General features: G+C 37.0%; 1 protein-coding gene across 1 annotated transcript in view; it reads right to left on the reverse strand.

The window, feature by feature from the left end:
• The window catches only part of DMRTA1 (DMRT like family A1), a gene marked incomplete at both ends in the record, with an annotated part of 105,493 nt that overhangs the window by 58,095 nt on the left and 24,443 nt on the right, over positions 1-22,955 (reverse strand). Inside the window, one exon of the mRNA XM_080708957.1 lies at positions 8,401-8,494. Within this exon, the coding sequence (XP_080565083.1) occupies positions 8,401-8,494 (94 nt within the window). The remainder of the gene's footprint in view (positions 1-8,400; positions 8,495-22,955) is intronic.

Here is a 22,955-nt window from a genome sequence, read left to right on the forward strand (position 1 = left end):
ATCATTAGGATCATTCTACTCTGGTGATGATTATGTAGTTTTACGTAATGATTTGGGCTATCTGGTATTCCTGCAACTTCCCCCAAATAAACGTAGGCTTCATCTTAGGCTAGATTGGTTCAGAATCTCCTGCAGCAAAGCTCTGATCTTAAGGATAAAAACATTATCAAGCCATTGCAGGGAGCAAAATAGTATTCTTTCCAGAGGACAAAGAATGTGTTCCCTGCCTACATAGAAGGGTGCTCTTTCCACATGTCTACCTTCCCTAGTGGGAACAAGTTTCAACAGTCTGTAATCTCATCAAAGGAAGCCAAGTGGCAGAGACTTTCTCTATGGGGGAGCTAATTGGCAAGGCTTCCTTTCTTTTCTTCCAATCCCTATTCATTGTTTTCCTGGGGACCAGCTTCCAAGCCATTGAAATTTCCCTTGATCCCTCTCAGCCTTCAATAACATGTGAGGAAGTGATGATTTCTCTTGGTTGCTTCCTTTTAAATTTGCCCCTTTTCAATTAAAGGGTTTAGTTAAGGTCTTAGCACAATACATGGTCAGTATGGCATTTGGCATTTTGCAGTCTTGGAATGGGTCTAGATACAGAGGCCTCCAAAAGAGTTAACTTCATTCAGCCAATTTTCCTTCAGGGTCCCAGCAAACAGTTGTGAACACAATGTAATCTGATGCCATCAGGATGTATCAGGAATCTTCAAGACTAAAAGCCAAAGAAAGTAGGCTGTACTCCAGCACTCCAGCTAAACAATTCAAAGCTGAAACTCTCCTTTTCAAAAAAAAAAAAAAGGTGGGGGGGAGAAACTGTGGCAAATTACCTAGGAATGTAGGTAAGTTTATTAGACAGGTCATTGAGTCTACATATGTTTATCCACAGGGAAGTCCTAATAATCTTTTTTCTTCTTTTACTAAAAGAGGTGGCAATCTAGATTTCTTTTTTCTCATTTTTTCAACTAACCAGAGGGGCACAGAAATACTTCTACATAAAGAAATTCAGACAAGCAATGGCCTCTTAGGTAAGTACTGATTCATGCTTAGCAGGTGAATCACAGTTTCCTTACCCCCGTATCCTGATGATCTTCAGGGTTTGGCTTCACACACACACACACACACACACACACACACACACACACACACAGCAGAAAACCAGACTGGGTGTCATTTTTAAGAGTCCTAAAATAGCCGGGCGTGGTGGTGCACGCTTGTAATCCCCGCGCTTGGGAGGCGGAGACAGGAGGATCGCGCAGGTTCGTAGCCAGCCACACTGGTTTAAGAGACCCTGTTTCAAAAAATATAAAATAGATCTGGGAGTGTGGCCCGGAGGTAGAAAGGGCTTCCAGGAACCCCAGTACCACCAAAAAAAAAAAAAAGAGTCCTAAGATAAGTTGCTGGGAGCTTATGTGAAAATAAAAGAGGAACATCTGAGTTTACTCTTTTAAATTAGAAGGCTCAGGTTTTTAATGACTACTCTGATAAACTGGTACAGCATGGTAACTCCTTTGAGTATTGCTATGAGGACAACAGTTGATTCAGCCACCACTTTCTCCAGTCATTGAGAAAGCAGTCAGCTAGAAGTATGGCTGTGAACCTTCTGTTCCTTTCTACACGTGAAACATAGAATTGTGTTGTCTCTGACATGCATTATTCTGCTACCTGCTCTAATGTCAGTTATATTACAACACAGCTAGCCAAGACAGACCAGACATTGTGCGGCTTCAAAGGTCTACTTATTTTGTGTTTCCAGCACCCACTTAGGGATGGCAGTAGCTGAAATCTGAGATTGAGAAACGCTTCTGAGTTGGTTGGAAGCCTCCTGAGACTGCCCACTTAATTATAATCTTTATAACCAGCACTGAGGAAAAGTAACACTATCCTAGTCACACAATTATTGTTAGCAACTGGTCAATGATAAAGTTTCCTTTCCTTCTTCTTAAGGTTTTTTAATGCTAGAAAGGCATCCTGTGTCACATACATGTTCTAAACAATGTATTGAAGATGAATTTAAAGACTTCTGTTTACAAGCACCAGAAAACAGCTGTTCAGTGCCAAGTTGGAGATCTTGGAGAATGCCAGGGAAATAAACACTGAACCATGTAATGATTCTCATAAATAGTTGACTTTATCTCTTGGCAACTTTTCACAACACCTTCGGCAAACAGGACACTCATGCGTGAAAGAGAAATAATTAGGCACATGCCATTAAGTGACAGGCTTTAGCATGCACAAGAAAGGCAGCCTTTAACCTGCTGCCCACCAGCCTCCTGTCCCCTATGCTATTTTAGAAGTCAATCAGTATACAGGCTAAGGCAAGTATCACTCCCTTCAGAAACACTTGTTTGTTTGTTTTGCTTTGTTTTTGGGGACTATGTTTCTTTGTGCCTTGTAATTATACATCATAGGGAGGTTCAGAGCAACACGTACATACATGCACGCCACAGCATTCATTGTTTTTCCCTCTGTTTCTCCCCCACACCCCCTGCCATAGTCTTTACATTGATATATACAACTTCATGTATGAACAAAGGAGTATTTGAATCGTTTCCATCTTCAAATCTTTCTCTTTCCTATCTCTTTTTTCGGTTTTACACCTCAAGAAGAAATTTTCCTCCTCATGAAATCTCTGAAGATTCATTCCAAAAGCATTATAAGCTTTTGGCAGCCATAAATCTATGTCATTCTCTTGCTTATTCAAAAAGGAGAGCAAGGGAGGGAGGGAGAGAGAGAGAAAGGCCTTCCTTGCACTGCATCGAGGCAATCCACACTGCCTCGTAGACTTGATAATGGCTTGAAGTATGTCAGCTGATATACTGTGTGGAAAATCAGTCATTATGCTGCAACTCTCTGAGATCCAGAAAGTGGCCTTGCTTTCTAGAAAACATTCAACTTCAGACTGCCCAAGTGGCTCCCTATCACCCTAGGCTGTGGACTATATAGAAGAATTTTAACACAATTTACAGAAAAGTCCTTCTACTTAAGTGGGACTTACCATACTGAAAGTAGCAGATGGCACTAAAATTTTAGACAAGTGCAGAGGCAGAAAATATTAGGTTTTCCACCACAAAAATTAGCACTGATGTCTGGAAGAGATAGAAAATAACAAAAGGTGAGGAACGGGTACTTGAGCAGGGCTCCAGGGACCTGTACTCAAGTACTTTTGTGTACTTAAGATTTTGTCAGAAAAATCTGTAAAGTATCTTGAACACATATTTGCTGTCTCCACACTCCTACACTAGTATTAAACAGTCTGCAAAGGGTGTTTTCCAGCAATCTTTTGATATTATAAGAACCACCAGTCTTGGCTAACTGGCTAGCCCTGAGATATGCTATAGTGAACATCTCACTGATAAAACAGGCGATTACAAGGATCTGGGCCCTCTACCACAGATGTTTTGAGGGAATCCCTGAATTCCAGTCAGGATACCATTTAGCTAGAGATGAGAGCATGCTACCCTCACAAAATGCTTTTTCTTCCAGTGTTTTCATCATGACCACACCCAATGAGGTCGGGGAATCATTCAACTTTTGTGCGTAATTTGCCAAGACTAAGAAAGACTAAGTCACGTGACACCACGAAGTGGAAGAGATGGACATGTTCTCTCAAGAAAGTTACTGTAATTTCCTTTATCTGACAAAGGCTTCAATACTTTAAAGATCATATTATTCCTGATGAATGATAAATACATTACAAATAACTAATATGTTATGACACACATACTTAATGTTTCTTATCCTTTCTCCACTTGCTATTTTGTTTTAATTTTTAATATGTAACTTACTCATTACAGCAGCTTTTGGATAATAAGCAAAAAACTAAGCTACAGTAGTATTTACTTCATAATTAGTGATAAATCAATGTTACTTAGCATTTGTTAAAATCCTAAGAAGTGGCCGGGCGTGGTGGTGCACGCTTGTAATCCCCACGCTTGGGAGGCTGAGACAGGAGGATTGTGCAGGTTCAAAGCCAGCCTCAGCTGGCTTAAGAGACCCTGTTTCCAAATAAAATATAAAATAGGTCTGGTAGTGTAGCCTGGAGTTAGAAAGCCCCTGGGTTCTATCCCCAGTACCACAAAAAAAAAAACCTAAGAAGTGTATCATTTATGTAGTGTATACTATTCCTATGCCTTACAACTCATATATGTGTGCATGAGCTCAGAGAGCTCCTATCACTTGACCATACTAAATAGTGGAATATGGTCCTCAGTCGTTCACAGGTGACATAGCTGAAGGTGCTGGACATGCTTACATCTCACAAGTATATGTGGCGATGAAAGCAATCCCATTATTTAAATAATAAAATCAGGAAAGGAAGTGTTTTGAGTAAAGTTGTGGGTATCCTACATATAAGTATGCTTATTTTAAGGTGATACTTGGATAATCTAATAGAAACTTCTTGTAGGGCAATTACGGGGCAGAAATACGTTAAGTGATGTGTGCATGTATATTTGTATCACTTTGAATCTCATTATGAAGTGTACTTACATTGCATACACACACATATACATAACAACAAAGAGAAATCAACAGGACGTCTTTGAGATATCTTGGAAGGAAGTTAAAGTCCTAAGATGTCACTGATTTAATAACAAAAAAATCATAGCTAATCAATTTGAAGATTTAAAATGTCTACTGAGCAACATTCATTGAAAATAAAGGCTTGAAGCAAAGATTTAAAGAATGTCCACAGTTATAAAAGTGTAAGGAATGAGAACTATTTAAGTGCCTCCAATCTGTCATATATTACCTCATTCTTTCTATGCAAAACACTTGTAGATGAATATTATTTTACCCCATTTTATGGATAGGAAAATTAAAGTTGAGCAAAGATATATGCACTTTAATGCAATAACATAGATTGTTACATAATAACAAGTGATATTTAGCTGATATCAAAACATATCATGTTTGTTCTAAATCTCCCCCACAGGATGAAGAAGAGTCGATGGTGGCTGAAGAGTCATGGGAAATGTAAGAAAACAACTCTAACAAAATGCAGTGTCATAAAATTCAGAGAGAAGAGACATTTGAGAGAAAGAGAGAGTGATCAGCAGTATCCAATATAGTAGAGATGTTATAAAATTAAGACAGTGAGAGCCACACTTCAGGGGTTTAATTTGTCTACAATTGTGGTACCTCGTGCAATTAGCATATTACACAATGATAGTAAGGCACAAGATTTCATTTCTAATTATGGCAAATAAACCTTTCTGGATGCGTCAGCAAACTGTAGACCTCCTGAAACTTACCGCCAAGACCTTGTTTGCTCATGCTCATAGTGCTAGCATAAGACATTTGGATAAGTAAATAAAACTTCTTAATTAGTTCTAGATAATCAACGCAGTCATACATCTTGCTAGATCTATATGTATAAATGGCCTCAAATATAGTTTCACAGCAGAAACATGTAGAACAGATCAGAAAAGTAAGTTGTTATAACTATGCTATTGAAATGTATATCATTTAGGATGTTCTCATCTACAACTAATAGAATATCTATATTAAGGTAGGCCTAAACAATAACAGTGTTTATCATCTCCCATAATAAGTCCAGCACTGGTTCAGTTGCATGATAATGTCATCAAGAACATAGGTGTTTTCTCTCTATCCAGTCTGGTATCCTTAGTAGGATGGCTGTCTCACCCCCTTTTGATGGCAAGAAAGGTGTGGTAATTCTAAGCAGATTCAATTTCTTCTATTAAAAGTATAATGGAGGCCGGGCGTGGTGGTGCATGCTTGTAATCACCACCATTGGGAGGCAGAGACAGGAGGATCGCGCAGGTTCGAAACCAGCCACGCTGGCTTAAGAGACCCTGTTTCCAAATTTAAAAAATAAAAAAATAGGTCTGGGAGTATAGCCCTGAGGTAGAAGGGCTTCCAGGAACCCCAGTACCACAAAAAAAAGTATAATGGAGTCTCACTTTTATGAATTTATTTTCAATATGTTTATGGCATTTATCCTTTCATATGTGGTATTTATCCTTTCTTAAAAATTCCCTAGGTGACATCCCTTTCAATTCCCCAGACCATGCCTCATACAAATATTCTATCTTGGTGGCTTTCAAACAGCAGTTATTATGCCACTCACCTCTCCAGAGACACTTACCAATGTGTGAAAAAAAAGTTGGTTACAATTAGAAGAGTAATACTATAATTTGGGCAGAGGCCAGGGATGCCCCTTGATATCTTAAAATCCATAGAAAATTTTTTTCCATGAAAAAGAATTATCTGGCCCAAAATGCAAATAGAGCTAAGGCACTGTGAAATCTTGCCACTAGCTATTAAATAAAAAGGCTGTGAAAAATAAGGATATATGCATCTGACATTTTAGAGGCAAATTGTCACACAAAGAAGGGCACTCTGGGGAGAATGGCTTTAGGATAAACGAGCAGCATTCTCTACTTAAGAGTGTAACAAAGGCCTCCCCGTAAAGGAGATAGAAGGGAAAATGAAAAATGTCAACTAAGGAGAATGTTCATAGGAAGAACTGAAGTTTTATGCCTTTGGTGGGATAGGAGATGATCGAGTGACAGAGCATAAGCAATAAAAAATGTTCCAAAGTTGAAGGTCCAGGTTGATGGTGCCCTTCATTCTGACTCAACCTACACACTAAACTTGGCAACAGCTGAAGAATATTCCCTCTACTGATTTGTTATGGATTGAATTGTGTTACCCCAAATTTTATTTGTTTGAGTCCTAACCCCCATTAGCTCAAAATGTGACCTTATTTGGAGGATTTTATGGAGATGGTCAGGTTAAGGAAGGTTATTATTGGTCCTAATCCAATATGGTCTGTGCCATTATCACAAACCTAGAAACCTAGGCACAGAGATAGAAAGGATGGAAACAACAGGAAGAGACCAAGGAGAAGACAGTCATTGCCAAGCCAAAGATATTGACTTGGAACAGATGTTTTTCTCATATCCCTCAAAAGAATCAACATAGGCAACATCTGGATTTCAGACTTCCATCCTCTAGAACCGTGAAATAATAGATTCTTGCTGTTTCAGTCACAAAGGTATGTTTTTTTTATAGTCACCCTAGCAAACATATACAGAAGTATAGAACACTACAGCACTTAACTTTGATGGTGACCTCTATACTTCAACACAACATCTGAAGGGACCTGGTTCCTTTTGCAGTAGAAAACAGTAGGTTTGGATAAAGATGCTAAGTGTGCATGTTAGGTGGAAATAAGACCACTGGCTAATGTACCTGTGGCCCTTGTTCTATGAAAACTATGAGAAATAGGATGAAGTTACTAAGTACTATTAAAACACTAATGCAGCTGGGCATGGTGGCAAGTGCTGGTAATTCCAGCATTTGAGAGGCTGAGACAGGAGATCGCAGTTCGTGGACAGCCTCAGCTACTTAGCCCTCTGCAACTCAGTGAGACCCTGTTTCAAAATAAAGAATAAAAAATAGGGCTGGGTCTGTAGCTCAGAAGTAGAATACCCTGGGTTCTCTCTCTAGTATGCAAAAAAACCCCACTAAAACACTAATGCAATTGGATATTGTTTTATGTTTTACTCTTAAAATCACAAGGTTAGTAATTTTATAAACACAAATAGTCTGAGCATCCAGGCTTGAATATTGTCTCCTAATTATCCTTTCTGAGTTTCAACAATTCCTATAGCATAGAAATAGTAGCTATGAAGTTCTTGGCCTACTTTCTGGTTTAAAGTATAAATTTAGAAAGTATTATTATTATTATTATTATTATTATTATTATTACATTAAAACTATATCATAGTATATGAGAGTATGTGGCATAAGCCTAACAAATGTAAGTTTGGCCTACTTAATTTTACTTTTAAAATTTACTTAGTACTTTTGCCAAACCCATGTCATCACCTGCACATGCTTACATGGGCTCATGTAATCATCATAATCCTTTGAAAGGGATTCCATGACTACTCATTATATCATCTCCATTTACAAATGCAAAAAGTGCGGCTTAGAGGGTCAGGTAACTCAACCCGGGTCAGTTAGCTAATTTAGGGGCAATAGCAGGTCAGGAACCCAGGTCTACGTGACCCCCCCCAGTCCATGAGTTCTCCACAACTGGGGTATCCTCCCTTTTCCTATCACAGAAAGGGGAGAATCACTGTGCAGCTCTACTTGGAACTGTAACAAGTGCAAGTTACCAGGAACTGTGGCATTGATCCGATCGCACAGGGTTTTGGACATTGGCTTGCCAAGCCCTCCTTCTTCCATGCTGAGTTCTAATAAAGGCAGCCTAGTATTTAGGCTTTGGGGAAAATTTACAATTAGTTTTGGGAAAATATGGGAATTGTCTCCTGTGACATTTCCCAAACAACCAGGCTAGTAATGTGCCAGGCTGGGGAGAGGGGCGAGCATTATAAGCTGGGAGAGAATGGCCTCCTCCTACCGCCCCCTTACCTTCTGGCGCAAGGGCACAGCTGGCGTGTCCTCCTGCTTTCCAGGCAATATGCTTGTTCTGACCCCGGGCTTTAGTCCATATGGCATCACCTCCCTGAGTAGAAAAGGAAAGCTGTTTTGTTTTATTGAAAATTAGGTTCAGATATACATAGTGTTGACAAAGGCATTATAGGAGTAAGAACCATTTGTTAACTTGTAACTTAGCAAGATGACCTAGGAGAAGGCAGAGAGCTTCAAGGAGCCAGGAAAGCGCCTGCTTGCTGTTTGCTCAATACTAATCCCCCAAATCCACAGCCTGAAACCAGACAAAAGACAAATTACATGGCTGTTGAGAAGTTTATTTTTCCAGATGGCCAACCTGAAGCTATAGTTCACTGGCAAATTAAGTTTCCTAATACAGAGAGATCCAGCCCGATCATGGGTTTAATAAAATGTACAAAGTGCACTTCTCAAACAAATTACTTGGAAATGTGGAAGATGCTAGAGAGACTGTAGAAGGGGGAGCCCTTGCCACAGACTGGCATGTTTGGTCAGTTGGTTTGAAAACAAAGCTCTGGAAACTAGTTTCCAATTGTCTCAGTGACTCCTAGGTTATACTGGTCAATTCTTCAGCTATCTCTTGCGTTATAACCCCAGTATTGTCAAACTGTTTTTGTTTCTGAGTACACAGTGAGTCCATATTTTAACATTTCCCTCAGGTAAGGAAATATAGAGAGATATATAATAAATATAGGGTGTATGTTTCTATATATGTAAATATAAGCACATCCATATATATCTTCTAGGGCTTTGATTACATGAGAACAGAGAATAAGAAAGCGTGAAAGGAAATAAGCACACGATTGAATTTTGCTCATTCACAAAGAACAAAATTATGTCATTTGGAGGAAAGTAGATGGAGGTAGAGAATATTATGCTAAGCAAGCTAGCCAGCTCCAGAAAGTAAAGGACCATGTGTTTTCACTCATATGTGGAAGCTGAAGATAAATTAGGAAACAAAAAGGACTTCAGATAAATAAGGAAAGTTACTGAAAGGCGATTTAGGGAGGGAAGTGAGGAGGTGAAAGGGGAGACTTAGTGAAGGAAATAGTTCAAATAATCTTAAGTTCATATATAAAGTTATCAATATTGATTTAATGTTATATACGAGGAGAGGGTGAAATGGGGTGGGGCCCTGGAGATAAACATATGATTGCTTTGTGTATGTATGTTTCTATCACTCTGGTCCTCATTATGATATAGAATTATAATGCATAAATAATAAAGAAAATGCAATTTTAATTGTTACTACTGCCTTAATTTGTCTTGTATTGGCAGTAAAATAAAATAAATGCTTGAAAACATACAAATTAAAAATCAGTCATTCTGTTTACTAAGTTTAGTTATTATAATCATTGCTTCCCTCAATATAATTTTCTAAAGAAGACTTGTAATAGGCAGTAAAGAATAGAAGGAGGAGGGGGAAATGGTCAAGAACTAAGAGTTTTAGTTGTCTTTCTGATATTAATTGATAGTAATTGTGACTCTGTGTGTGTGTGTGTGTGTGTATGTGTGTGTGTGTGTGTGTGTGTGTGTTTTACTGGGGATTGAACCCAGGAGCATTCACCTCTGAGCCACATCCCCAGCCCTATTTTACTTTTTATTTTTTATTTTTTGAAACAGGGTCTCACTATATTGCTGAGGCTAAGTTTAAACCTGTGAGCCTCTTGTCTCAGCCTCCCAAGTACTAGTATTGCACAAGTATTTCCAAGTACTAGGCCACACCCTAGTATGACTACACTAATTTAAGAAATGCTTATTATGTGTCAGGGAGGAGGCAATGCTCTCTCTATATATTTATGGCATTTAACCTCAGTGCAGCCCTATGAAATTGGAATTTCCATTTCATAGATGAGGAAACAGTCTTGGAAGATTGTTATTTGCTAATAATTGGCGATAAAGCCAAGATTTAAAACCTGTCGGTTCTACTCTAATGAGCTCATGCTCAACTCATATGCTTTCATTTATTTTTTCCATTCATTTATGAAACAAACATTTACTGAACATTTGCTCTGTGCCATGTATAATATGAATGTCAGTGATTATAACTGGGTTGAATCACCAGTAACACAAAAAATGATAATAATAAAATAAATATTGGGATTTTAGGAAAAGACATCTCCATCTATTAAGTGATACAGGCACAAAATTATACATGCAAGGTGATGAGAAATGTGCTAGGCAGGAATTATGGATGATACACAATGATGCCAAATAAAAGGGTCTCGGCTTATTCTCAAAACAGGCGTGGAGAATGTTCAAAGGCATCAACATACAGAATACCTACGTTTTTGCTGCCTCCAAACCAAGAGAAATGTTCTAAATAGAATGTCTGCTAAAATAATTTCATTTTCATGCCTGATTTTCCTTAAGATTTCATTTTAGAAACCCATGAAACAGCCCTGCTTAAGATGTAGAAAAAATTCTATTCTGTCTCATTTCCTCTCATCTTTGTTCCAAGTCCACAGCTTCTCTTTACAGATAGCCCATATTCATCTATTTTAATACTTTCCTAATAGATATGCTGTCTTTCAATTTAGTCCCTTTGCATTCAACTTCTGCCCTGCTACAAGGTGAACTTTCTAATGTGGAAATCTAAAGCCACATACCCCAGCTACACACCCTCTAGTTTTCCTATTGCACTTTATTGAGTACAAATTGATTCTCCAAATTGATCCTCCTTAATTTCAGTTCCTTTCATGTCCCACCTTCATGACAGCAACAGCCATGTATTTGGTGATGACTCATTTCAGGCAGCATTACAGCCCACCTCTAATATTCAAAGAAAAGTTATAATGCAGGAGATTTTATCTTCATTAAAAATGAAGGCATAGAGGACCAGAGCACTTCTTGCCAATAATGGATTGCAGAATGACAACCAATTCTTGTCTTTCCCAGTAAATGGTGAGCCCTTTAAAGTGCAGAACTGCCTCTCCTTGGTTTCTGCCTTAAGAAACATTAACAAAATGCCTGATAATGAACAGATGAACGAGTGAGTAAATGGGTACATGTTTCCAGTTTTACTGCATGTAAAATCTGGCTTTGAATTCCACATACTTGCATCTTAGACTCAGGTCAACTGCTTTTTATAGGCCTTCTCCAATTCCTGTTTTAAAGGAAGCCAGCCTCTGATTCTTTCCCTCATTAGGTTCCAGTTAGGAATCTCCAATACACCTATACTCCTTGTGCACAAAATAGAAAGCCCAAGTATTCATGTCCATTCCAGTCCTCTGTTAACCTTGTGTTTGCAAAGTGCTCTCAAAGTCCCTGAGATGTCAGTGTTGTGCAAATCCAGGCCTGTTGAGGTATATGGCTTTTGGGGGACAGATGAGGGAATGCATGAGGAGTGCTCATAACAGTGAGTGGCCTATGGAAGCATTCCAGCTGTTTGTCATTACTCACTAATCTCATCCTGTTTTTTATATCCATCAGCAGTAGGTGGTAAGATGTTATTACTATTTCAGATTTACCGATTGAGTCACAAAGATATTCTCAAGCTGTTGAATTTGAATAACTGAAAATCCATCCCCACAAGGCTCTTTACCACAGAGTTTGCAGGAGTAGAAGGGACATATTGAATAATGAAGGTTTCTCTCTCTTGTTGGCACTGGAAAGCAGTCTCAAAGCAAATAACCAAGTAAAGTCCTCAATCAGACTTTTGTCATAGGGCTTCTCCAGTTTTATTTCCACTTTGTCCACTAAGTTCAAAGCTTTGAGAACCAAAAAAGGAGGTATTTATGTATGTATGTGTGTATGTATATGCATATGTATATGTGTGTACATATATGTATGTGTATATATATATATATATACACACAATATGTATATTGTGGTTTACAAGTGGTTGTCTTTAGTCATAAAACAAATTATGAAGATATAGCTGAAGGCCACTATATATCACCCCTTTCGTACCTCCAATGACTAATGCTATTCTTTAGGTACTTTCTATAGTCTGGTTTATTTAATCCTGTTGTACAGATGAAGAAGCTGGGAGGTTATTGCTCAGTGTGAGAGGTAATAGGATTCAAACCCAGAGCTGGTAGACTTGCAAACCTGTGCCCCCCCAAACAATATTCTATCAGATTTATAATCTTAAAAACAGTTCCAAGGCCACAGTTTAGTATGAAGAACTGATAAGCAGGAATTACCTTTATGTTTCTTTTCACTTAAAGATTATATACAGTGAACAGCCTCTTTTTGATATTGTGCTATATGTCTTGTCTGGTTTGATCTAACTGGCAATACTTATGTTACAATAGATTTTTAGGATGCTTAGTATAAGACTACCAGGTTATGCTAATTTTCAAGCTGATCAGAATGTCATTTGAAAGGACAAATATGATGCAGTGTGATTTGGCCAGTGTGTCATTGATGACGTTCTCTACATTGATGAGACAAACCATTCACATTAACAGAAACGTGAGGTCAAAGTCATGGAAAACCACAATGATCCTCTCAATAATATGCCTTGGAAATTGAACCTTTTCCACAATGATTATGGGGGATAGAGCATTCCCTGATGATTAAAGGCCTTCCAAGGGCTACACATATTCAAAGGATCATTTGCCCTAGGTGCTCAACAATCCTTCAGAAATCAGTGTTCATGTCCAGAGTAATTTTGCACTGATAGATTATCCTTAAGAGATGAGGAAGATAAAAAAGTTGTAACAAAAATACATAAATATTATTTTGAACTTAAAGGCAAAAGTATATTCTATGTTCAGAAATATCAAAGCATAGTATTATAAACCATCATCAGAGACTCATTGTTTCAGTGTTGGGAGGGGCCTCTGAAGATAAATTATAGAATCTTTACACCTTTCCTGTTATCCTGTTAGCACTCTATCTACCACTAGGTAGAAAAATAAAGCATGAACACATCTTCTGTATAATATTCCCTGCATGATGTGTTTTACCCTTGATAGTCCCATTGCGGTAACTAGCACTTAATATGTGAAGACAAAGGGTAGATAATAGTGTTTTGAGACTTTTTTTTTTTTTTGCAGTTCCTAGGATGGAACTCAGTGGCTTTTACCTCCAAGCTACACCCCCAGTACTATGTTTTTATTCTTTATTTTGAAACAGGGTCTTACTGAGTTGCAAAGGGCCTCGATAAGTAGCTGAGGCTGTCCACGAACCCCAATCCTCCCATCTCAGCCTCCCACATGCTGGGATTCCAAGCATGCACGACCTGCACCACTATGCCGGACTGTTCTGAGACTTTTGAATAAAAAAAGAAAACATGAGCTAAAATGTACCCTAAGATATTCTATTGGCAGCAATGTTGGTACACTTCATAAACAGGCAATGGTCTTCTCTATTTATATTGTGCTTTTCATTTTCTCTGTGCCTTTTATTTTTCATCTTAATTCTACCTACCACTCATTGTTCACTCTTAAACTACCTTCTCCAAGACACTTTTAATGATTATCCTAAGCCCATATATTCCCTCTCTGAATTTCTGTAATATTCAAAGCCCAATCATTCACATAAATATATTGTTTTTAATTAAAGATCATTTGCACTGTTTGATAGGTTTATATTTTTTCTCTCATTCTATATTTGAATCCTGTTATACAGGTCAGTGAGAATCTTTATTAAATGCTAGAAGTTAGAAATTGTGATCTATAAAAAAGACCTATTTGGCAACTTTACGTTAAAGTTTTCATAGTGCTCAAATATACTATAGGTTTACCATTTCTTTGGCCTGTCTCATTAAATCTATTTAAATGCAAGCATTATCATGAAGAAATATTATCAACCATTAAGACCTAAATGGGAGTGCATTTGTAAGACCAACTAGTTACTGACCTAGAAAACCCTAGATAACTGAGACTCACAACCAATAATTAGAATAAATAAAAATTGCTGAAGATACAATTCTGGTTTCATCACGTACACGAACTCATTCAGTCTTTACTATAATGTTGTATTGTTCTATAATCAAACATTTCAAAGGTGAGTAAATTTTGGCAAAAGAACATTAAATAACTTGAATAGATTTACATGACTTGTAAATAATGAAGCCAGAATTTTATTGCAGTAATCCAAAATTCCATGCTTTTAACTACATTTCATTACCACTGTACTTGTAGAAAGAAGATAAATCAAAGTCCTGTACTCTTGAGTTCTCTACCCAGAAGGAGAGGCAGCATGAGTAACACTGAGGGTGGTTAAAAGGCAGCATGACATTCCCATGGGAATGGCCAGAAGGGCAGGGCCTCATGCTTGTGCCATGACTCTATCTAGTTGTGCACAATTCTGGTTGTTTTTCACTCAACAAATGTTTACCAAGTATTCGCTCTGTGCCAGACTCTAAGCTAGGCAATGAGAACACAAAAAAAAATTGGATAAATCTCAGGCCCTTCTCTTAAGGAACTCATTACTATGGTGTAGCAAGGATGATAAAAAAACAATTAAAGCTTATAGGAAATTAGTTGATTGGTTTTTCCATCTGTGGAAATAAGGGCAGATTATAAGGAAGTGATATTTCAGAAGCATTAAAGAATGAGTCTTAGTTACCTGGGTACAAAAGAAGCCAAACCAGGAAAAACAAAAAGCAAATCTATGGCCCAAAGAAAAGAAAGTATAAAATATATTTAGAGATATACAACAGAAATGTAAGGTGCATGGAAGAGGACAGAGGCTGTCATGTTCTGTCTTGATTCAGCATCATGGGGAATCATCAAGGAGTTTGAACATGACTTTATACACAATCTGGAGTTGCCAAAGTTTATATTCAAAAAAATATTTTCTTTGTTTTGGAAAGGCTATTCTAGAAGTGGTGCTGACTACAGGAAGGATTTCAAGAGATCAGAGGTAGGAGGCTAGTAAAAGTCCACTGTATAAGATAAGACACTGATATAAGTCAAGGTGGTTTGGAGGAGAAAAGGGCTGAGGTGACAGATGTTTTGAGTTAAAACTGGAAGAACTAGATGACAAACTAGAAGTTGTACCTTAGAGGTAGAAAATAACACAACATAATTCTCAGATTGCTAACATTTAAGACCCAGTGAATTAAAATGACACACATTAACATATGAAATACATCTTGAGCAAGCTGGAAATAGGAATATGAGTCACAATTAGATAGTTTTTATGATAGCCTTTGATGCTCTTCCAGATATAAATCTAAACTATCTCCATCTTGATGAATATCAGATTTTTATAATTAGATTTTAAGTATTGGCAATAATGGTATAATGAATTATTTAATAATGAAGTTACATGTCATTACAACTGCTACTTATACAGCCTTCTAGGAATACCAAGTTGCTCAGAGTAAGCTCCAATTGTGCCATGAATGAACCACAAGTAGGAGACTGGGCCACTTCTACCTTCCCAAGTATTCATGCAAATCTGCTCTCTAATAGGAACAAGAGGTTTGAGATCTGACCTAACTCCCTTCAAACAAACCCACTATATAACCCTTCAGGCATCTATGTACAAAATTTATTTTGACTACTTAATATATTTTTTAATTTTTTATTGGTTTATTGTATTCATAATTCATAATGGGATAAAAAAAACTTGTGTAGACATACATGCACACATCACACAGTTAGCCCCTACCCAATCCCCACCCCATCCCTCCACTTAAAATAATTTGGAACAAAACATGGTGGCATATGCTTATAATCCCAGTATTTGGAAGGCTGAGACTAAAGACCATAAGTTCAAGTCCAGCCTCAGCAACCTAGTAAGATACTCAGCAATTTATCGAGACTCTTTCAAAAACAAGGACATGAGGTGTATCTCAGAGGGAGAATGCCCCTGGGTTTGATCCCCAGTACAAAAAATTTAAAAATTAATTAATAAACTTGATAAAAGAGATTTCTTCCTGTTTTCAACATTTTTAGAATATTTATTCTGTTCTGTTTTGTTTTGTTTTATTATATGTTTGTTTTCTATTAAGTTTCCAAATCTTTGACACCAATGAAGGAGACAAATACCATAATCATACAATAATTACTTTTAGAATATTTGTATGCTAATCTCTAATAAAAAAAGCTATAAAATTTGTGAGAACATTGTCCTTTTGACCATATATACAAAAAAGTTGACCCCAATCACCAAATTCTCTATTTTCATATCACTCTCTATAAATCTCAAATATACATGGCCTCAAATACGAGATTTATTTTTTCTAAAAAATCAGAAATTTTTCTTGTCTATCAAACAACTATGATAAAATAAGCAAATAACTGAAAAAGAATAAAAGAGGAATAAAATAACCTTCACCGTAAACAATAAACATAATCTTAACATGTAAGTCTAAGCAAACACTTGTGGTTCTTTTGTCTTCTTTCTAAAAACACAACACTGTTATAATCTTGCACTTTCGATCCTCTTGTCTCTCAATAAGACAATTGAGACACCTATATTCTGTTTTTATTTTGAGAGATATCAATAGAGTAGGCTAAATAATTATTTCACATTGATATTTCACTGTGAAAAAAACATTTTGACGCATTTACTCAAACTGAATGTGTCTTCTGAAAACATATGTGTTAGCAATATGTTCACAATCATTACCAGACAATCAACACAGGAACCACCCTTTCCAAGGAGCGATACATGCCTTCATAATCTTTACACCAAATTGTTCATCTGATAGAAAATGAAAATATATACTTGCATCTTTTGTGAGTTTCCTATTGCTACTGCTGTTCTGGAGAAAGTGTTCTGAGTTAGCCAATCAATTGGCAGCCTCACTACCTCAAAAATACTCCCCTGGGTGATTTGTGTTAAATTAGCATTGTTGGTAAAGGCTTTCAAGGAGACTATACAATTATGGCCAGATAAACACATTCCTCATACAATTTCAGGATTAATATTAGTCTCCTAACAACCTAGTAACCAAGATCATAATTACTGACTGCCATTTCCCCCCATTGTCCAGGTAACCGGCCCTCAATATATAACCAATTTGAAACCTGGGAATCTTGGGGAAAGCATCAGGTCTGCTGCTGGAAAATTGAATTCAAGTACAGCCCTGCTCCCTGAACACTCATATTCTTCCTTTCTCTTTGTGCTATTTGTTCGTCCCTATTGTGTAGAGCTATCGTTTGTGAACACATTCTGTGTTAGATTTTCTACCCGATTGAGCTTGAAAAACCAGAGCTTAAGTACTAAATGTTTCCCTAAGGCCTGAATGGACTTAAAAGGACATAGGTGCAAAAAGAAAAGAAAGGAAAATGGGGGGAGAAAACACGGCTTGTTAAGTTGTTGCAATAATCTCATGCTGAGAATAAAGACCTTCAGAGTTAAGAGAATGAAAAACACTTTTCTAAATAGATTGCTTGCTTTTGTTGCACAGGTGGCAAAGCCTGGAAATATAAGATAGGGGACAGCAGGGTAGCCTGCTAACATTTCATTAAGTTCAGAGAATGGCAGAATTGTGGAATGGTTTCTTCCCACTTGACTACAGACACAGACTTCCTGACAACTTGGACTTCAGAGTACTGGTTTGCTGCTATGTTTTCTACCAGGAAACACTCTGGGGGAAGAGAAAATCTCCCCACATTTTGTGGAGGTTGACCCTTCTTCTCTATTAAAGCTTTTTTCATATGGAGCATAAATTTCTGATCATCATTGTTCAGGACTTTCCATCCTTCAGTGACTTTCATATCATTAATTTCAAGTCAATCCCAATTGTAAAATAGCACAACTTTGGTGAAAATACTGCCAATCAAAGTTCTGCTAGGTTAATGCCCCATGGTATTGGTCAATCCTGTCAATTCAGGTTCTAAATCACCCTTGTTCATAAACAATCGATAAAACAAAATGAAAAAGTAAATCCTATTGGTGAATGTGAAGACTGAAGGGAAATATAAATAAATACATAAGTTCTGGTTGCTTTCAGTTGTATCCAGCAAAATGTAAAAAATAAAAAGAGTTAACTATTACTCTTCAATTATATTTCTCTACTCTTACAGGAGTCTCATAGAATACTGAATCTCACACACCACTGAATTTAATTTGGTGATTATTTCCAACTAGATTGAATATCTGTGTTCCAATGTCATTTTATTCCCTGAAACAATCATTTCTCACTTTGGGAATTCACTCTGAATGTGGTGATCCAACATAGAAAAGCACAGTAGTGATTAATACTTAATATTTATTGAGGGCTTTACAATATTCCAAATCCTTTGTGAAATGATTTTCAATGCAGCATTCTGTTTAATCCCCACAACAACTTTATAAAGTGGCACTCTTATTTACTCTACTTTTGAAGGAGAAAACTGATGCTATGAGGAGGTAACTACGATCACAAATATGTTGGGACTCTATAACTCAACCTCACCCCACCTTTGTCCCAGTGTTTACACACAATGTAATAATTTCTTCAAACTCCAAATGCACTTCTATATATAATAGTGTCATAAATACTCCTTTATTTTAATGTTACGAAAGTGTCTACAAAGCAAAGGCTTTAGTATATGTAAAAAAAAGAGGGAGGGCAAAAGAGAAAAGAAACTCATACTTCCTACAATGAGTTAAACTCTGCTATGTACTTTCTATTAACTACATCTTCATCTTCACCACAACTATGATATAGGGAACATTGTTTATACTTTACTAACCAAAAAAGTAAAGTCTAAAAGTTGCAAGATAAAGGACTTATGAGTCCACATTTCATAGAGAACCAGAATGAGAAACCAGGTCTCTACTCATCTTTTCAATTACTGACCTCCTTTCCCAACTGATCCAGTTCTATATAAGCCACTTGCTTCCTCCCCTTGGGTCCTCTCTCTGCAGAAGAATCATTTCACTGTGATATTTAGGGAAAGGTTTCCAATAACTCATCACATCAGAGAAATTCCTTACTCGGCTGTGATTCATCCAATCATTCATTCAGGAGTAATTACCAACTACCAGGTACCCAAGCATGAGATTCACCTCCACTACTACCTTAAACTTTGAAATGGCCAATATTTTATTTATGTAAAACAGACATTTAGAATGCTAATTATCTGTCCCAAAGTCACATAACTAGTATCACGTCCCATCTACCATACTCTGTCGCTTTCTTTGAGAAAACCGCCAGAACTTATACAGTGTAAAATCACATAAAAGCACAATGTCTCTGTGTGGTAAGCTGTTACAGCATCACTTCATGGGCGAGAACAAGGTGTGGCTTAGTAGAAATAAGTGAGATTCTTTAAACAGGTAGTTTAAGTTCTAGTTGAGAGTGTGGGAATTGTGGCTCTCAAATTACTGTTGAGCTATCAAATTCATGTCCTTCAATATTTATTGTATTACTTATCTATCAGGAAAATAATTTGAGAAAATATAGATGTGAAATATGAAAGACAGTTTCAATTTTGTACATTTCAAAAATATTAAATATATGGTTAAAGGTACAATGACAGCTTATCTCAAATAAAGTAGATTTTAACTTTACATACATATTCCAGCATCTGAGATAAGTCAAATATCTAAAGCTGTATTTATTAGCATGTGGTAGGAGACTGAGTAGTTACCATATGTAAAACACAAGTAATTCTAAATATTTTTAACTCTTTGAAATTAAATTGATGTATAAATGTTGGTTATATAAAGTCAATATGATATATAAATTAAATATATTATTTATATATTATATATGATAAAGGAAATAAATCTATCCCTTTATGTTAGGACTATGAGATAAAAGACTTCAGAGATATATTGTCACATACATGAAAGAACATAAGCTCTGGAGTCAAATAGGTTTTGCTTAAATCTTCTTTTAATTTGGTGGACTTGGGCAACTTAATTTACCTCAATGAGTCTTATTTTCCTCCAAGTAAAATGAAAAATAGTATACCACCACAGAATTATTATGAAGATAAAAGAAAGTAGTATATTGATGTATGCTTAGTAGAACATAATGTGAAAAGCTCACTAAGTACTGGATAATGAACTTTCTGGAATAGAACTCTAAAATAGTGGAGATTTTCAAGTTTGACATTCTCTCCAGTGCTGCCAGTGCTGGTTCAAGCCAATAGCAGCCTTATTCCTAATAGATACAGTAATATGTCCCAAGTCAACAGGTCATGCATCTCCTTCTTTCTCACCTTTTCAGACATGAAAACAGCAATGTCCCCACTGACTCTTGTAGTTGTTGGTACATAACTTCCCAAAGTTGGATCAGAGAAATGAATCTGTCTATCATTATCCTTTGAGCCCCAACATCTTCCAGTCATTCCTCATAGCTGAACAGAGATCCTGAATCTGATTCAAATTGAATGCTAGACTTAATACAAAAAATAGTTTTCAGAGTTGCTGTATAGGACCTAGACATTCTGCCAAAAGTTGTTCACATTCAGTTTTATCGGGAGCTTACCAGCAGATTTTCTTGTTCCTATGACTCTATGGCTCACTGGGAACCAAATAGAAGTTGTATCTTCCAAATAGTTCTAAAAGAAAAGAAAACACTAAAATCATTCTTGTGATGCTCTTGTATTAATATTGAAAGTCAATATATTCAAATTCCAAATCTTGTACTATCCTAAAATAATGGACCCATTTTACAAAAAAAAAAAAAAAAAAAGCCCTATAACTTAATGACATGCTTCCCTGAAATGTTGGCTCAGCACTACCCTTTTAACTTACTAGGTCTTGGGATGAGTTGGTGACTTCATTGCAAATAAGTAATGTGAATAGCTAAAACCTAAAGGGATTCTTTCAGAAAAATAGCTATTCTTGTAGGTTAAACCATGCACATACTATAGGAAGACACATTCGAACCTGTTTTCTAGCTTTTGGGGAAGTTGTTTTAACCTTAGGATAATTCTTTTAAAATCCCTGTACCTGCAGCCATTGAGCACCTCCTTCTGTAAAACCACTGAAATTGTGTACCATGCTGAAAAAGCTGAGATAAAATTTCCACTTACCTTCTCCTTTGTGTGTGCTTAAACATATGAATCACAAAGAACAATTTTGGAAATAAATACCCTGAGAATCAATCTGGCTTTTTGACATGGGTCTGATGGCATTTTCTCCTTCTGATTTGTCACATCAACTTTCTTTCAAGTTCATTATTCATGTAACTACTCGCTTAGTAAAACTTTCAGCCTAATAATGCCAGGTGTACCTCAAAGAAACCATGCCCTAAATTAAACTAATCATCTTTCCCCTAACATGTTTCTTTTTCTGTGTTTTGCTTATAATTCCACTTTTCAGCTTGGAAACTTCAGATCCATCCTGGTTCTTTCTTAATTCTTAGTTACAGATTCATTTAGTAACCAGGTTCCTCTAAATTTGTATCTGTAATTTCACTGGAATCTGTCTTTTCTCCTGGTTCCCTACTTCTATTTCTGCCCAAGTTCATCACTTTTCTTGTAATGGAGGTCAGCTATGCTATATGCAATGCCATTTGCCTCTAGTTGGTTCTCTACAGTGTTACTGTATTGCTCTGCTTAAACACAGAAATTATAAAGCCGATTTCCTAGAGGTAAAAATTCGTAAAACTCAGAATACAATATAAAAATCCCTGCATAACTAGCCTAAACACACTTCTCTGAAAATCGTGTGCCCACGCTCCTCATCACACCCTTACATGCTTTTCTGCCTCTCACAGGTGCTTTCTCTACATTCTCTGATCAACTGGTGCATGGCACAGGTTAGCAGTGATAGTCCTTCACTTGCATATGTGGTAAGTTAAGGATAGCCTCAGAATTCCTGGAAATATAGTTCCCTTTTCTTGCATTTTGGCAGAAAGCCAAAAGAGACGCAGTCTTTCTAGGCCAAGGCCTTCATTTCCTATCTGTTGGAATACACGCTCTTGAAACCCAGCCACCATGCTGTGAGTGAGCTCAAGCAGTTGCATTAAAAAAAGGCCCGGCTAGCAGGCATACTTGGTCTGCCAGCTAATTGGTCAACAATTTGCAAAGTCATTCCAGCTGAAGTCACCCTGGATGGACATAAATGTTTCTGTCGAGCTGTGCTCAAATTCAAGATCTCAAGACAAAAAAATGATTGCTATTGTAGGCTACTTGATTTGGGAATGTTGTGTATAGATACTTGGAACCACGCTGAATAAGCTTTCCATCTTCTCTACCTGACTAATTTCTCCTCGTCCTTGAAGATACAATTCCAGTATCATTCAATTTTAGAATATAAAGCCTTCCCAGTCTCTTGAGGGAAAACCAACTACTCTCTTTTATGCTTCTCCAGCATTTAGTATATTTCGTTTTGCAGTGTTTAATGCCCAATTTTTGTCAGTTCCTTGTGATTAGCATTTCTTTTATCTTGTACCCTAGTGATTAATACAAGTGAGTTACTTGAACCTTCATTGTGGTAAGCCCGATACTGTGATAACAGCTTTTAATTTTATTTTAGTTCCACAATCATTTGTTGGGCACTGTGTGCCAGACATTCTATTAAAAGACAGGGATGCAGCTAGGTTCTGCCCTCCACAAGCATGTCACTGAGTTCTCTCAAGTCACTTTCCCTGTGCTATATAGTACATATTTTTGGAAAGTCAACCAAGTACTTGAACAAGGACTTGAGTAAACTCAGAAGTC

The sequence above is a fragment of the Muscardinus avellanarius genome (genome assembly GCF_963383645.1).
Source record: "Muscardinus avellanarius genome assembly, chromosome: 13".
NCBI lineage: Eukaryota > Metazoa > Chordata > Mammalia > Rodentia > Gliridae > Muscardinus > Muscardinus avellanarius.